Genomic DNA, 17,389 nt, shown 5'->3' with positions numbered 1-17,389 from the left:
CCTCGGCTCCGAAGTCTCCACCGGCGCCGAAACGGTCTTCGACATCGATGCCTAAAAGTCCCTCGGCACCGAAACATACATCGGCACCGAAACATACATCGGCACCGAAAACTCCATCGGCTCCGAAAAATCCATCGGACCCGAAACATCCTTCGGCACCGAAAACATCATCGGGACCGAAAACTACGTCCACACCGAAAAAGGCTCATAAAGACCCGAAGCGGACATCGCCGCCACCACCTTCGGAGCCAGATGAACTTTTTCGACCAGATCCTACTCAAAAGCGGATCTACATCAATCCTGAAGCTGGACATTACACCTCCTCCAGCTCCCATACGGAAAAAGGACTGTGCCACTTCACCACTTCGTCCTTCCTCTCCTGTAATACCTTCTAACCCGTCCCCCCCCTCCTCCTCCTGCTTCTCCTTTACCTTTACCTCTACCTTTACCATCTCCCTATCATTCACCTCCTCCACAGGATGATCATGATGACTTAGGGGGAGGGGCGGACCCTGATTTGTTTAATGATCCTGTTGATCCAAACGACCCGTTTACATTCCCTGACACAGCACCAGTAGATGACTGGTCTTATCCAATGCCTGACATGCCTGACCCCACTACCTACCCCTCCAAGCCCTCCCCTCCTGATGACCATTTAAGGTTTGGCCAACTAATAAATAGGGCAGCAACATTCCATGGTGTCACTATGCACACGGACCCCCTTGAAGAGGATTTTCTCCTCGATACCTTTGAGCAGTCACAAAAAACTGTTCATATACTTCCCATGATTAAAGGGGTTATAAAGCATGCCACTGATGTCTTTAAAGACCCTGTTCGAGCGAGGGTTCTCAACCCCCGCATCGAAAAAAAGTACCGACCAGCCCCGCAGGACCCTGCATACATTAAAGCCCAGCTCCCTTTAGACTCCTTGGTCGTATCAAATGCCAGGAAGCGCGTTAACTCACAGACAACTGGAGAAACGCCCCCCCCCCCCAGACAAGGAGCCTAAGCTTTTAGAGGCCTCAGGCAAACGAGTCGCCGCACAGGCGGCGAACCACTGGCGTATTGCCAATACCCAGGCCCTGTTAGCCCGGTATGACAGGGCACATTATGACCAACTTGAGGACCTTATGCAACATCTGCCTGAACCCTTTAAGTCCCAGGCCACTGACCTCATTCAAGAAGGCAAATTAATATCTAATGCCTCCATTAAATGCGCCTTAGATGCGGCAGACACTGCTTCTAGGGCGGTCAATACTAGCGTCTTACTCAGACGACATGCCTGGCTCCGTATTTCCGGATTTAAACCGGAGGTTCAAACCGCAATTCTGGCTCAACCTTTCAACCAAGAGCAGTTATTTGGCCCTGCAGTTGATACTGCATTAGAAAAAATGAAGAAGGACAATGAAACTGCCAAGTCTATGGGAGCACTGCAGTCTCCTCAAAACCGGTGTTCCTTTCGTCGCTCCTTTTATAGAGGAGGCTCCAAAAACACATCAACTGAGACCACGTCCACCTTTAAAAATTCTGGCAAACATCCCCTAACAGAGGTTATTTCCGGGGAGGTTATAGGGGAAACAATAACAAAGGTCGAGGGCGGGGCAACAACAACAACACCCGCACCTCCCCAGCCACCAAACAGTGACTTGCCACCACTCCCCCCAGACCATTCCACTCCGGTCGGGGGGCGGCTCCAACAATTCCTACCTGTCTGGACTTCCATCACCACAGACAGATGGGTAAGACAAATTATCCAGTCTGGCTACTGCCTAGATCTCCTACAATCCCCCCCAAACATACCACCCAAACAATGTCCAATGTCCTCACATCATCTCTCTCTCCTCAAACAAGAAGTTCAATCCCTGTTACAAAAACATGCGATAGAACCAGTCCCCCTTCAACATCAGGGAACCGGGGTGTATTCTCTATACTTCCTCATTCCCAAAAAGGACAAAACATTACGGCCCATACTGGATCTCAGACTGCTCAACCAGTATATACATTCAGATCATTTTCATATGACCACCCTCCAACAAGTCCTCCCACTGTTACAACAGGGAGACTTCCTTGCCACATTGGACCTCAAGGACGCGTACTTTCACATCCCTATGCATCCCGCTCACAGAAAATATCTACGATTTGTGGTAGATGGGCAACACTATCAATTTACAGTTCTCCCATTCGGAGTAACAACAGCACCCAGAGTGTTCACCAAGTGCTTAGCAGTCGTGGCAGCGCACCTCAGAAGACAGCAGATCCATGTCTTTCCCTATCTGGACGATTGGCTCATAAAAGCCAATACTCACCAAAAATGCGTTCTCCACACTCATCGCACCATTCAAACTCTCCACAATTTGGGGTTCACTATCAACTACCCCAAATCCCATCTACAACCTTCCCACTTACATCAGTATCTAGGAGCAACCATAGATACATCCAAAGCCATTGGTTATCCCAGCACTGCCAGGATAGCCAGTATACAAAATCTCATCTCTCAATTTCAAACTCATCCATCTCTTCCAGCAAGAGTGTTCATGCAGCTCCTAGGCATGATGGCGTCCTGCATCTCCATAGTCCCACACGCACGACTTCAGATGCGTCCCTTACAGGAATGTCTAGCACAACAGTGGAACCAAGCTCACGGACAACTTACCGATCTGGTGTTGGTGGACAGTCGCTCGCTTCGCTCACTGAAATGGTGGAACACCATCAACCTGTCCAAAGGACGACCGTTCTTAGAGCCTCTTCCACAAGTTGTGCTAACTACCGACGCATCTCTCACAGGGTGGGGAGCCCACCTCCTTCACCATACCACTCAGGGCAGATGGACCAGTCAACAGAAACTGCTCCACATCAACCACCTGGAACTCTTAGCAGTGTTCCTAGCACTAAAATCCTTTCAAGTTCACCTAAAGAACAAAACTGTCCTCATACGCACAGACAACATGACGACAATGTATTATATACAGAAACAGGGAGGGACACACTCTCTCCAACTGTCCCAACTGGCACAGCAAATCTGGAGATGGGCAATTCCCCAAAACATCTACCTGTTAGCAGAACATCTCCCAGGCATCCACAATCAAGTGGCCGACCTCCTAAGTCGCCACACACAACAGATCCACGAATGGGAACTACACCCCAAGGTTCTACTCCCCTTCTTCCAAAAGTGGGGACAACCAGACATAGACCTGTTCGCCACTCCCGAAAACACAAAATGCCCAACCTTCGCCGCCAGGTTTCCACACCCACAGTCGAAGGGCAATGCCCTATGGATGAACTGGTCAGGCAGATTTGCGTACGCTTTTCCGCCTCTCCCACTAATTCCATTTGTGGTACGCAAACTGAAACAACAGTCACTAACACTAATACTAGTGGCTCCCACTTGGGCACGTCAACCGTGGTTCACCACACTTCTGGAACTATCTTTAGTTCCACATCAAAGGCTACGCCTCTCCCCGGATCTATTAACCCAGAACCATGGAGAAATCAGACACCCAGATCCTCAAACACTGAACCTAGCGATCTGGCTCCTGAGGTCTTAGAGTTCGGTTACCTCAATCTGCCTCCAGACTGTATGAATATCATAAAGGAAGCCAGACGCCCTACTACTAGAGCGTGTTATGCCGCTAAATGGAAACGATTTGCCATCTACTGCGCTAATAATGACATACATCCATTGGATGCTTCCATCCAAAACATCATTTGCTATCTACTACACTTGCAAAGATGCAACCTAGCGTATTCCTCTATACGTTTACACCTAGCAGCCTTGGCAGCCTCCTTGCAAAATAGGCAACACCTGTCCCTTTTTAAGGTACCAGCCATCAAAGCGTTTATGGAAGGTCTCAAAAGAATTCTTCCCCCAAGATTGCCACCTGCCCCAGTGTGGAATCTCAATGTGGTTCTAACAAGACTCATGGGTCCCCCATTTGAACCTATGCACAAATGTGAATTGCAATTCCTAACATGGAAGGTAGCTTTCCTTATCGCAATCACTTCCCTACGCAGAGTAAGTGAAATACAAGCCCTTACACTAGAGGAACCTTTCTTACAACTACACCGTAACAAAGTGGTTCTTAGAACAAACCCTAAATTTCTTCCAAAAGTGATTTCCCCTTTCCACCTTAACCAATCAGTAGAGCTACCGGTCTTTTTCCCAAACCCAGACTCCGTAGCTGAAAGGGCCCTACATACCTTAGATGTCAAAAGAGCCTTGCTTTATTACATCGACAGGACAAAACCCTTTCGAAAGACAAAACAACTCTTTGTTGCTTTCGCACCACCACATAAAGGCAACCCGATCTCCAAATCAGGTATAGCCCGATGGATAGTTAAATGCATCCAAATATGCTACCTAAAGGCTAAACGTACACTTACAGTTCCCCCTAGGGCGCACTCCACGCGTAAAATAGGGGCTTCTATGGCCTTCTTAGGTAACATTCCCTTAGAAGACATTTGCAAGGCAGCCACGTGGTCTACCACGCATATCTTCACTAAACACTATTGTGTTGACGTGCAGGCCAAACAACAGGCCTCCGTGGGCCAGGCTGTCCTAAAAACTTTATTTCAAGCTGCTGCAACGGATACAGGCGACCACCGCTAAGGGGAAGCACTGCTGTATAATCTATCCTCAGTGTGTGATCTGCAGCTCATATGCCTCGAACGGAATATGCTACTTACCAGTATGCATCTGTTCTTGGCATGTAGAGCTGCAGAGTCACACACGCCCGCCCGCCTCCCCGGGACCTGTATCTGTTCCAGCATCCGTCTTACTTAGACATTACACATGGACATCCTTTCTTTCATTTCTATACACTCCATCTTTTCCCATCATGGCGAAAAAACAATCTGACGATGGAGTAGATGCCCATGCGCACTGTTATCCAGGGGAGAAGTCACCAACCTCGTGACCAAAGGCTTCTTCCGAAGACGACAACAACCTGCAATCATCCGAGCCCAACACCAGATGGCGATCTTATCCTCAGTGTGTGACTCTGCAGCTCTACATGCCAAGAACAGATGCATACTGGTAAGTAGCATATTCCTTACAATGCAATAGGTCTCGCACTGACATTATTTTGAACTAGTGACATTGTAACTGTTATTGTTTTTTTTCCCTTTGTGAAGCATTAATTAAATGGTGTGATGCAAAATGGCAGTAGTTCACTTTGTTGTAATTGCAAAATCTATTGCATTGCATTTGTACTAGTGTTAGTTTTGTATTGTAAATGGTAGTGGCTTTTAGTAAAAAAATATTATCACATTAATCTAATGCATTAAAAAAGTTAATACCTACTCATTTTTTAATAAGTACTGTGAGTGGATATTACAGTAAGTGCAGATATACATGTTATATTAGTATCACTGCATATATAGGTGGGAGATTAGTATTCCTGCAGATATAGGTTTATGATAATTTTTTGTTTAGATAGGTGTGAGATTACAATCACTGCAGATTCAGGTGTGAGATTACCATTATTGCAGTTATAGGTGTGAGATTACTGTCACTGCAGCTGTAGGTGTGATGTTACCATCACTTTTGGATAGGTGTGAGATTAATATCACTGCACATCCCGGCTCTTAATTGGACCTATGATGTTTCCAAGGCTATCCTGATAAGTTGCATTGTGTGGTGCATTTGTTACGCCCACTGTTTGTAGTGGACGCTACTAAGAGCTTCTTGAATTGCACGAGCCAGGAAAGAGGTGAGGCTAGGCTGATGCGGGAAAGGGTTCTTCGTGTAGGAAATGTGAGGGAGGGGGGACGGGAGAGGGACAACAGGCACCCCATGGAGATGTTTATTGAGAGGGGTTTGCAGGAAGGACTGAGGGGGGCTCGGTGAGAAAGCCACCCCCCCCCCGACACCAAAGTATGAAATTCGAATGGAATGTGGTAAATGAGCGGGAGGTAAAGAGGGCAGCAGCGAAGCAGGTTTTTGACCGTGAATAACTGCCCTAGACCACTCAAGCCAGGTAATTTCCCACCTAAAAATGTTGCCAGGTTCAATGTTTTACAGATCCTACTGTTTGCCATTCCTCTCTTTAACGTGCTCCGGCTGATTCAATTCGAGCCGCAGCAGTAATTAAAATAATACTAATCGAAAGACCGCACTCTTTATGAGAATATCCCTTGTCCTGCTCTTCAAAAGAAATAAAACGCTGTCTGGGGTTCGGATAAAAAGATCTCCGCGACATACAAGACTTTGGACTGGAAAATTGCACGCGCAAGTGTCGAGGAGTGATAAATAACAAGCTGCGGCGCTGCCTACCAAAAAAAAAAAGATGGCACCAATGCGGCCGGAAACCGAAAGCAAATTAAATAAGTTACAAATGGAGGAAGGCCACTGCTATAGCCTACTGTTTGCCATTCCTCTCTTTAACGTGCTCCGGATGATTCAATTAGAGCCGCAGGAGTAATTAAAACAACACTAATCGTAAGAGTGCACTCTTTATGAGAATATCCCTTGTCCTGCTCTTCCGAAGAAAAGCAACGCTGTCTGGGGTTCGGGCGCGCGAGTGTCGAGGAGTGATATATAACAAGCTGCCACGCTGCCTACACAAAACAAGCATTAGACGGACACGAAAAAACAGATGGCCCCTGCACGCGCATCGAAAACAAGACAAGTAACCTGATACTGCTAATTAGAAACAGATGCCCCCCCTAAAGATAAGAAATTGCTTCGTGACAGCCGCAAAGCAGACGATCCTGTCCGGATCGGCCAGACGAAAAGGGCGGCAACAAAAAACCTCATTTCCAATGGCAGGCCACCGTTTAGCATAAACGGTGACGCCAGCCAATGAAAAAGAGGGGCGGGGCTTCAAGTCCTCTTCTGAAATCTCCTCATTAACAATATTTCTTGCCGAGCGTGCAGCGCATGCGCGCTGAAATGCAAGGCGAGACCTAAAAACAAGCAGAAAATAGGACTACATTCTCTTATTCTGGACAGATGATATTTTAAAACAAATCATTTGCAATGCAATAGGTCTCGCATTTACGCGGGTTTAAGCTATTGGCATTGTAAATCACAATGCCTTTTATTTATATTTTAAAAACTAAAACATTAATAAAAGGCATTGTCATTTGCAATGTCAATAGCTCAAACTCTGGTAAATGCGAGACCTATTGCATTGCAAATGCTTGTTTCCTTATGGGTTAGGGGTACTACAATGCAAACCTATGGAATTTCAGTATTTTTGCCATGTTATAAACATTTTAGGCTGCATGTATATGTTTTCACATATGCATATATATATATGTATATATATATGTATTTTCTATATGCTCCGGGATCCCGCTCATGGACGGGTATTATTCATAGATTATGACTTTGATGAGTATACCCCTGGATGAGAACTAGGATTACAGGTAAGTAACTAATCCTTCCGAAACCTCTAAATCTTGCGACTTGGCCCCTGAAGTCATAGAGTTTGGTTATTTTAATCTTCCACCAGACTGTATGAATATTGTTAAAGAGCTTGTTATGCAGCAAAATGGAAGCAATTTGTTCTTTATTGTAATAACAACCATGTCAGTCCACTTGATGCTTCTATTCAAAATATCATTTATCTGTTACATTTACAACGTTTGAATTTAGCGCACACGTCTATACACTTACAACTTGCTGCAATAGCTGCTTATCTTCAAAATAGACCACACCTGTCCCTTTTCAGAGTGCGCACTATTAAAGCTTTCATGGAAGGACTCAAGAGTTATTCCTCCACGACTTCCACCTGCCCCAGTGTGGAATCTTAATATTGTCCTTACCAGGCTAATGGGTCCACCCTTCGAGCCTTTACATAAATGTAAACTACAGTTTCTCACTTGGAAAGTAGCTTTCCTCATTGCTATCACATCACTCAGAAGAGTGAGTGAGCTCCAGGCACTTACCATAGAAGAACCATTTTTACAAGTAAATCAAAACAAAGTGGTTCTTCGTACTAATCCTAAATTCTTACCTAAAGTAGTTTCTGCCTTCCACATCAACCAATTTGTTGAGTTGCCTGTGTTCTTTCCTCAACCAGATTCTGTGGCAGAACGTGCTCTACACACTTTAGATGTTAAAAGAGCATTGATGTATTACATAGAAAGAACAAAATCTTTTTGTAAGACCAAATGTCTTTTTATTGATATTGCTCAGCTACACAAAGGCAAACCCATTTCTAAATCCGGTTTTGCATGGTGGATAGTTAAATGTATTCAAATATGTTATGCAAAAGCAAAGAGAACTTTACCAATTCCCCCTAGAGCGCATTCCACTCACAAACTGGGGGCTTCTATGGCTTTCTTAGGAAATATTCCCGTAGATGACATCTGTAAAGCTGCAACATGGTCTAAACCACACACATTCACAAAACACTATTGTTTAGATGTGTTAGCCAGACAACAAGCTAAAGTAGGCCAGGCAGTTTTACATACAATACTTCAAACAACTGCAACAGCTACTGGTTAGCCACCGCTTTGGGAGATTACTGCTGTATAGTCTATGCATAGCATGTGATCTACAGCTCACATGCCTCGAACGGAAAATGTTACTTACCCTGTATGCAACTGTTCTTGGCATGTAGAGCTGTAGAGTCACATGCGCCCACCCACCTCCCCGGTTACATGCATCTGTTCCAGTACTATCTTACTTAGATAATTAAACATGAATATCTCACAATCTAACAATGGAGTTGATGCCCATGCACACTATCACCGAAAGGCGGAGTCACCTACCTTGTGACTAGAAAGACTTCTTCTAACAAAAACAAAGTGCAAACGTCCGGGCCCAACACTAGATGGCGATCTATGCGTAGCATGCGACTCTATAGCTCTACATGCCAAGAACAGATGCATACTGGGTAAGTAGCATTTTCCTTATTTAGTAATTTTACTCTTTCATGGGAGGTGGGGTTGCATCCAGGAAACTATCTAAGTGAACCGTTCAGCTGGGTTGCTGTATGGTCTATTGTACAAATACTGCACTTGTGCTGTGTATTATATAATCAGAATATAACTTCTCATTGGGTTCAGAGGCTTGATAGTTGCTGTTCCCTTGTGTGTTGCATTTGGAGGAAAGTTGCATCCTGGTGACCGACCAATGTCCTCTTGCTTCTGAATTCTTTTAGTTGCTGTTCCAGGTGTATTTTCCAGTTCTGAGTTGCTTTTCAAAGGGGGTTGCCCCTGAGAAATTTTGGCACTTTGTCCTCATCTCTGCATGACTTGGCCTACTGTTAGTTTCAGTTGGCATTTACATAATGCACAATCCACCAGTGGTTTGTCCTCAAAGCACTTTCAGTAGTCTGTGGTTGACTTTCTATGTGGTTCCTAGGTTTCCATTGAAAATGTTGCGGTTTTTGGTATTACTTTGTCAGTTGAGCAAATGGCAATGTGGCTTTGTTAGGTAAATAAGCCAACTTTAAGGAGTTGTGAATTTATGTTGAGACAGGTGGGCTGTACCAAGTGCCATACGGGTTTTCCATGCCCTGTCCTTTTTCATTTACAGTTATAAGATCGAGCCAAATAACTATTGTTCTCTGAGCGCAGCAGCTTTCCAACCATTTTGCGTCACTCTCTGGCCCAAGCAAGGTTCAGGCATGGCTCGGGTTATAGGCAGTACTTGAATAGTGCTTGTTCAGATAAAGATAACTGCCTTCGGTGTGAACCCTTGTCCACTAATAGCCCTCAGCCCAGGGAGCAGTAGGCAAAATCAGCACCTTTAAAATTAGCATTAGTACTGCCCATGTAACTAACTGAGATTGCTGTTAAAATTTTCATCTCACTCATATGGTGAACATGTAGAGCTGTGAGCTGTATTCCATCCCTGAAAAGACTTCATTGATGGGTTTAGCCTACTGTTGGTCTGCTTTGTTTTCTTTTCCAAATAGAACATAAAGCTACTTTGAGCTTCTGCCTTGGTTTGATGAATGCTAGGTAGACGGCAACGATGAAACCCTCACTTTTCCCAACAGTACACATTAAATTCCTCTTGCTACTTACATCTAATACAGCATCGCTGTGCCATATAGTGAGCTATCATGTTAGCTCCCAAGAACACTTTTCCCCAAAATATACCACGTATATTCATCCACACAACCAGCAACACCAGACCTAGAACATAATTAACCATCAGGCAAAGAGCATGTCATTTAAGAGAATGATGAGCAATTGGTAAATGCCCTCTAGCGGACCTCTCGGATACAAATTGCAAACAGACAGTTTATTATATGTGACACTGCCACTCAGCCAGATATGGACCAGAACATGATACCCAGGACTTCTTAGACTCTGGCTTGCGATGGAATCTCAAGAAATATGAATTAAGGCGCACTCAGGCAGCAGAGACTGAGTTAATATAGGGTGCGTAGTAAAAAAACGAAATACTCAGGAGATAACCTCTCCAGTGCCAGTTCTTTTTCACAAGTGTTACTTTGACCGTCCACAATAAGATGCCTATCCAGTCCATATCTTTACATAAACCTCTTCTCTGCAGCATCTTTGTACTCTAAATTTTCATACCAATACGGAACTCGTGAATTTTCTCGAGTATTTATTTGTGTGCATCTCCCTGAAATCTCCTGTGTGTGTTTATCCCATCCAAAGGGTTTCGGAGTTCAGGGGGAATCCAACAGCTTTGAGCCGTGAAGGGAATACATGACACATGGTTTGACTGATGCGCCTGGGGTCTCAACTGCCAAGGTAACACTACCTCCCCATGGAAACTCTAGCATGGTTTATTCCTTGTGATGTAAGGGTCTACTAAGAGAGCCTTGTTTGCACAGCTTTCTGGAGTGAGGGGGAGAAAAGTGTCTCGGGTGCCACCAACAGATTCAGATCTTTCTCCAGCTACTATGCTAGAAATTCCTCCTGGTTGGACATTTTTTATATAGTGGTAGACCAAGGAAAAGGATGCAGTCATTTATTTTACAGCATGAACCTCGAATACATTTATATGTTGTGCAGTTCCCTGACATCTAATGGGTGTGTTAGGGAAAGCGTCTTTTTTTTTACTTGAATAGTTTGTTGGCCATCACCCGTTGGCCAAGTCAGTATTACTATTGATGAAGTCAACTCAAAACCCACAGTGCTGCCCACTGTAGACACTTTTTCAGATTCTCTTTATTTTTCACCATCACATTCAGAAATTAGTCTTGTTATACATAGAATGTGAATCTATAGCTTCTCAGTTTTCAAAAGGGAAAAAATATCTTTTCTTTCCATTTTAGCTCATAGAAGTATTGCAGCAGGGCCAGGAGAGTGTCCAGCCTTAATATGAAACAAGGTTTTAGCGAATGCAGTGCCTCTAAAAGAGAAGTTCTACCTGGGGCCCTAGATCACTCTTTCAGCTCTTTGTCTGCCTAGAAAAGTACATCATTTGGGTAAAGTTAGAGCCTTTGATTTCAGAAAAGCAATAGCGACGGGAAGGGTAGTGAAGAAAGAGCTAGAAAAATAAATGTTTCTCTCATTGAGACACAGATCCAGATGAAGGGGTTTCAATTATAAATATTTACATAGAGAAGAAGCACAAGCCTGGGGCAACAAACATTCAGCAAAGCCAGAGACCTTGTATCAGTCGTGCATAGTATTCCACTCAATAACTTTAATTTTGGTGTGCCGGAGACCACACGTGAACTCCCTTTATGCTAGCTCAGCTCTCTTTTTGACCCCTGCCTCTCATTATTTCTCTTCCCCATGCTTGTTTTTGCCCTCCTATTGAATCGTGCTCTCAAACACATCTCTGTATGTTATGCATGCATCTTTCATGCTCACTGGCTCTCTTTACCTCCATATAACCTGTTCTCGCTCTGACTTTTCATACACTACTCCTGACACCACCTCTGATTGTCAACACACTCACTTCCACTCTCTTTCCTTCTTCAGCAAGAAAAGCGACTTTTTACCAACTTCCACCGGCAGCTCTTTTGTTGGTTGGACCGATGGGTTGATTTGACAATGGCAGATATCCGACGCATGGAAGACGAGACCCAGCGTGAGCTTGATGAGGTGAGATTCCTGCAGTGCATCTCAACATGTCACCCATGTACAACAAGGCATGACAAGGTAACATGGTTGCACACTTAAGGTGCTCTTCGTTTCTTAACCCCAAAAGAGCTTCACTTCGATTAACAGTTTTTGCCACCTAGAAGTATGTGCGCGACTCTGAGACCTCGTGTTGATTGTCCCACCAATAACCTCCTGTGTATTATCACAATTTGATTCCTACTCCCCTTTTTCCCAGGTCAAGCCCCAGTCTAACCTCAATTGCTCTCCTCCTACAGGAACCGCCTGTTTAAAAGTGCCTCGCCCATTGTCTGTGTCCAAAGCTGGTGACTAAAACTTCTTCTCTAACTATGATCAAACTGAGTGCTTCCAGTAAATTATCCATGCCTGCATTTATGACCCAAAAACTTCCACTTTTCTGTCCATGATCCCACATAGAGCTTCCAGCCTATTAGCATGAACTTTGTTGCTATTCCCCTTTTTTAAACTCAGGGCCCTCAATCATCCCCCGGCAGTTATTAATGTATCCATGATCTCTTGCAGATGCGACAAAAGGGTGCAGTGAGAGGAATGTGTGCTGCAGATGAATAACGTGCTCTGCCAGACACAGCTGCCACCTCAAAACAAAAAGGTAACTTTACAGCTACTACAACAGTGGACTGGAAAGTAGCTTGAAGGGCATTTGTGAAGTATTATGGGAAAAAGAAAATGGCAGATTAGCGATATGGACCAGGGAAGAGTTACAGAATGGTTTGGTGAGCACAGAATGTTGGGATGGATGAACGGTCAGAGGACAGCTGTAGGTTGTGTTAGTAGCTATTGTTGCAGGGGGTGCAGCATAGAACTCAAAATAGCACCTAGTGTGATGGAGAGCATGAAGGTTGAGTGCTAAACAGGACTGTATTCAATATTTTCTATTGTGCCTACCCGTTTATAGATAAAACAGTATTCTTAGCATGTGCTGGCTGCATGCATACTCTTGCCATCTATTGTTGGTCCTGGACTCTGCAAGTTGTTTTTACTTGAGGAAGTTTTATTATTGCGGTTGTGCGTCTTCTCTCCTCCCCCTTGCAGTATTGAGCATTTTCAACGGTTCCTTTTAAAAACAAGCATTGACATAGCCAATAGGTCTCACCTTTGGAACCTTTTGTGTTTAGGCAGAATTTTTGGCTATGTTGTAGAGCATTGTGGCTGCTGTGCATTATGTTGAAAAGTTACTTTTATGTTGCATTAGGGTATAGTGTAATTACATGGTGTGTAAATTTGTGGTGCTGCGCAATATTATGTGGAGTGTATTTATGTTGTATTGAGTAGAGTGTAATTATGTGCCTTGTAATTATGTGGTAGTAAGTGGTGTGTATTTATGTTGCATTGAGTATAGTGTTAGTATATGGTGTGTATATATGGGGCATTGAGCAAACACATGAATGATGCAGTCAAACACACGGCACTCTGTAATGCACATATTAATTTACACAACCTACTCATATGTACCCATATGCGCGGAGTATACACACATCGATACACAAAGATCACAGTAATACCCACATAGTAACAAAGTACAAGTGACAACACATACATATACAGAGCACATCTTAATGCACGAAGGGACTCAGGCCAAGTAGCAGGCGGAACACACAAACACCAATAATGTAAGACCACTTTCCAGAATACATACTACACGGAAAACGAACCAGTTCACCCCTAGACTACACGTGCCGGTGTCAAGTATGTGTACAGAGAGCGTTACACGAGTAGATAAATATTGCATCCTGTGAGAAGTTGGCCTGGCATATGCTGTTCCTAGTTATAGGGACACCTTGCACCAGTCCAATTCGACTCCTATTGATGGTAGGTTTAAGACAACCTTTAAAGAAAGCTATCCTAGTGGTAGCTGTGGAGAGCAGCCTTCAGGCTAAGTCTTGAAGGAGTGTTAAGCTTATTGTTTTACCATAATAACCTCTTGAATAACCAAATGAAAGAGTAGCCCACACAGGTATATATATAAAATATATGTATTTATTCTAGACAGAATCCCACAGTCACTTTATGTGGCTAGTGGCAAAGTTACAATTCAAACAAGCATTTCTAAACACAATAAATAGCACAGAAATCAATGGGCCCCAGGGGGGGACCAAACCATATACTAAAATAGTGGTATAAGAACCACGACAATTCTACAGGCAATGCCTAGGGCATTCAGGATCGCTGGCCCCTTAAGAATCCACCCACAGTTAAGAGGAAGGGGACCCACGGGAGGCGTGTGCAGTGCGAGAAGTTGCTGTCGGGATCGCAATGTTAGCCTATGGAGAATGTCGCGGTTGAATAATTAAGGTTTAAGGACACTTCTAACAACAGTACAAAGTTAAGGCTTGAGACTTAAGGCTTTGGAGAGCCCACCACCACGGAAGTACCAAAGTACCACTGTTACCTGCCCCAGGGAAGCCGGGTGCATAGGTCGATTCTGGTGTCGGGTCGCGGGCTGATTTTCTATGGAAAAGGAGTCCAAACTGCTGCTAGCTGGAAGTGTCGCTGAAGTCGTGAAGATTGAAGTTGAGGAAAAGACAAAGATGAACCTGAAAGCAGAGGGGACAGAGTCTGGGTCACAGCACAGTGACCAGGGAGCTCACAGGAAGGAGCTCGTGGATGTCGGGTGCTTCAGGTGTGGAAGGTACAGCTGGGCTCTGCAGTCACGGGCTCCGGGAGGCTTCAAGGAAGGCCAGCTTCTGGAGGGCGACTGTCCCACGTCGGCTGAGGGTCGCTGCGGTGTTAGTGTCCCGATTGGATCCACTAAGCATTGGCAACCGCAACCCACGCAAGATGAACAAAGCAGCTGCTGGTGCAGACCCACGTGGTCTGAGGGTGCTCTCCTTTGCAGGGAGCGTAGAGCAGGCCTGGAGCAACCAGGGGAACTCTTAGAAAAGAAGATTGTCCTCCGTCAGGGCCCACGAGTCGAGAGACAAGGGACCGCGGAAGGCAGCAAAATGGAGTGCGTAAAAGGGCTCCCACGGACCACCGGAGCGGGCCAGGGAGCTGAGGGTCGGCACAAATGCTGCTTGAAGGTTGGCTCAAGAATGGGCCAAAGCACAACTTCCCCACTGGTCGGGGTCGTGTGCTGGACAAGAGGTGGCCGGTGTCTCGGGGTATGCGGGGATCTCGACACCCACGTGGTCCAGGGTGCTCAGACTTGCTGGGCACGCTCACAGGACGCTGGGATGCACTGGAGACCCACCTCGAGGTTGCTGGAAGGCGTCGAAGGTCGTGAGAGCAACGAAGTTCCAACCGGGTATCTTGTAGTCTTTTAGGTGCCTGCCAAGCAGGGGGATAACTCCTTTATCCCAAGGGAGATTTCTTCAGTCAGCTGGGCAGCAGCTCGTCGAAGGTCAGTTCTGTGAAGTCCTGTACGAATCTAAGGCTCTAGGGCAAAGTTATTCCCATATATCCCCAAGATTAGGGGATGGTCCAAAAGAGAGCCTACCAATCAGAGTAGAGGCGGGAAAGGGTGGCTACACCCACTCCCCTTTGTGTGTTTCCCGCCTGGGCGAGGGGCAGGACGCCCCTGAACCGGTTCCAGGCGGTGTATGCAGAATTGGGGCTCTGCAGCTGCCTACGTGCAACTCTGAAAGGACATTTGGTGCACCCACCCTGTTCCAATCCACATATCCTGTCTGGGGAGGTGCTGGCACCTCCCTGCCACAGGAGCCCTATTGTCCAGATGGCGAGGCTGGGGTTTTCCCCAGCAACAGCCAGCCAGAGTCGTGTAGGTGGCGAACAGTAGCCATTTTGTGGTACATGTGCACTTTTAAATTGGTTTCCAAATTCTACCGCTTTTCCCATATCACCCTCCTAGCAAGGGGGAATCGTGCCCCCATGCCCATGGCTGGACTGGGGGTATGATTCCTTCATGTTTGACACCAAACACGATATGGTTCTGTGTAGCCATTCTCAAGTTATAGCGATGACGCAATAACTTATAATGCGGTTAAGAGTATATGGTATGGCTACACTACAAACAACCCAGTAACATTTTTACGAAGGTTGCAGGGAGGCCCTACTCACGTAGGGGTCCCCCCTCACACATACCTCAGCACCCAGCCCTGTAGGATTACCAGGGCCTGCCATAGGGGTGACCTATGAGAGTATATGTGTTGTAATGGTATGGGACATAGGGTACCTACATCCCTGTAAGGGGTGCTAGCACCACCTTACCCAGGCTACAGTAGTGGCCTGGTGGTGTCAGTTTGGGTGGCTGTCCCAGGGTGGCACAATAAGTGCTGCAGCCCTGGTAGGCCTACTGGGGGACCCATGCCCTGGGTACCTAGGGTACCATCTACCAGGGACTGGTAGGGCATGCCCAGCATCCAATTATGTTTGTACCTAGAGTACTCACAACAGTTTTAGGGAGAAAGCAGATAGGCTGGGGTCCTGGATAGCAGGATCCCAGCCAGACTAGTCAAAAACCACTTAAATACCAGGCAAAAAGTTGGGGGCAACCATTAGTCAGATTCCACTCTCCTACACATGCCAATTGTGTATAAATAGTGCATGTTCCAAATTCACACATACATAGAGAGCAGCACTTCAAACGCTATCACTTACAGCGCGCCCGCTCCAAATACGCCCAAAGTACACCAAGCGCATTTCCAACGCACGTGGACGGCACTGCAGTGAACATGTAACAACGTGAACTACTTCCTACAAAGGTGATAACAGCAATTCGCTATTGTATCTAATGGAATGACATCTACAGACTATTCAGTGAGGGACCGAGGCCCACCACTCTCAATAATCGCGTCTCACGTTAAATAATAAAAAACAAACATATGATATGCGGACATTATAGTTTCCAGAAAAATCGTAGCTAACGTGACAACACGCCTTTGAATGCTAATGGAATTAACCGCATGGAGTCATACACACGCAATATTCACCACAAAAGACATGCTCCAATATAGGCTGCACTATTGGAAAAAAACTATGCATCCAATGTTTTCATCAACCAAACAGAAAGGAACTCGCCATAACCCTGCGATGAAGCAATGGGGCATTAGAGCAGTAGCAACTAGACCAGGTGCCAAGCAACAACAACCAAACTGCAAGTCCAGAGTGCGCAGGTACCCACAGACAGCCTGGGAGAGCTTTATAACTAGGTATTGGACGGCACGACCTGATGGAGCTGCACACAACCTGCGCGCGCCAGCCCTTCGCACCCGCATGACCATGGAGACTGTAGAGATGACAAACTTCAGCTCCTTACCTGACACAGTACGCACAGAAGTGCGGCACAGGCCAGCAGTGACTGGCGATACATCCCACGGGGCTTTACCTGCACAGGCAGAGGTCAGGTTGAATAAAAGTCCAAGAAGCTCAAAGAAAGGGATGCAAGTCTGCAGAGAAAGCGTCCTGT

The 17,389-nt window shown here is 45.6% G+C and overlaps 1 protein-coding gene across 1 annotated transcript in view; it reads left to right on the top strand.

Moving 5' to 3' along the window:
• The window catches only part of LOC146811937 (phosphatidylinositol transfer protein beta isoform-like), a 376,865-nt gene that overhangs the window by 325,525 nt on the left and 33,951 nt on the right, over positions 1-17,389 (top strand). The window contains exons 10-11 of the mRNA XM_085618905.1: positions 11,863-11,985; positions 12,526-12,613. Of these exons, the coding sequence (XP_085475031.1) occupies positions 11,863-11,985; positions 12,526-12,573 (171 nt within the window). The 3' untranslated portion in view covers positions 12,574-12,613. The remainder of the gene's footprint in view (positions 1-11,862; positions 11,986-12,525; positions 12,614-17,389) is intronic.

This window comes from Triturus cristatus, chromosome 7, assembly GCF_964204655.1.
Source record: "Triturus cristatus chromosome 7, aTriCri1.1, whole genome shotgun sequence".
Lineage (NCBI taxonomy): Eukaryota > Metazoa > Chordata > Amphibia > Caudata > Salamandridae > Triturus > Triturus cristatus.
Note: the sequence above shows the minus strand (reverse complement) of the source record. Positions and strands in the feature narration are given on the sequence as shown.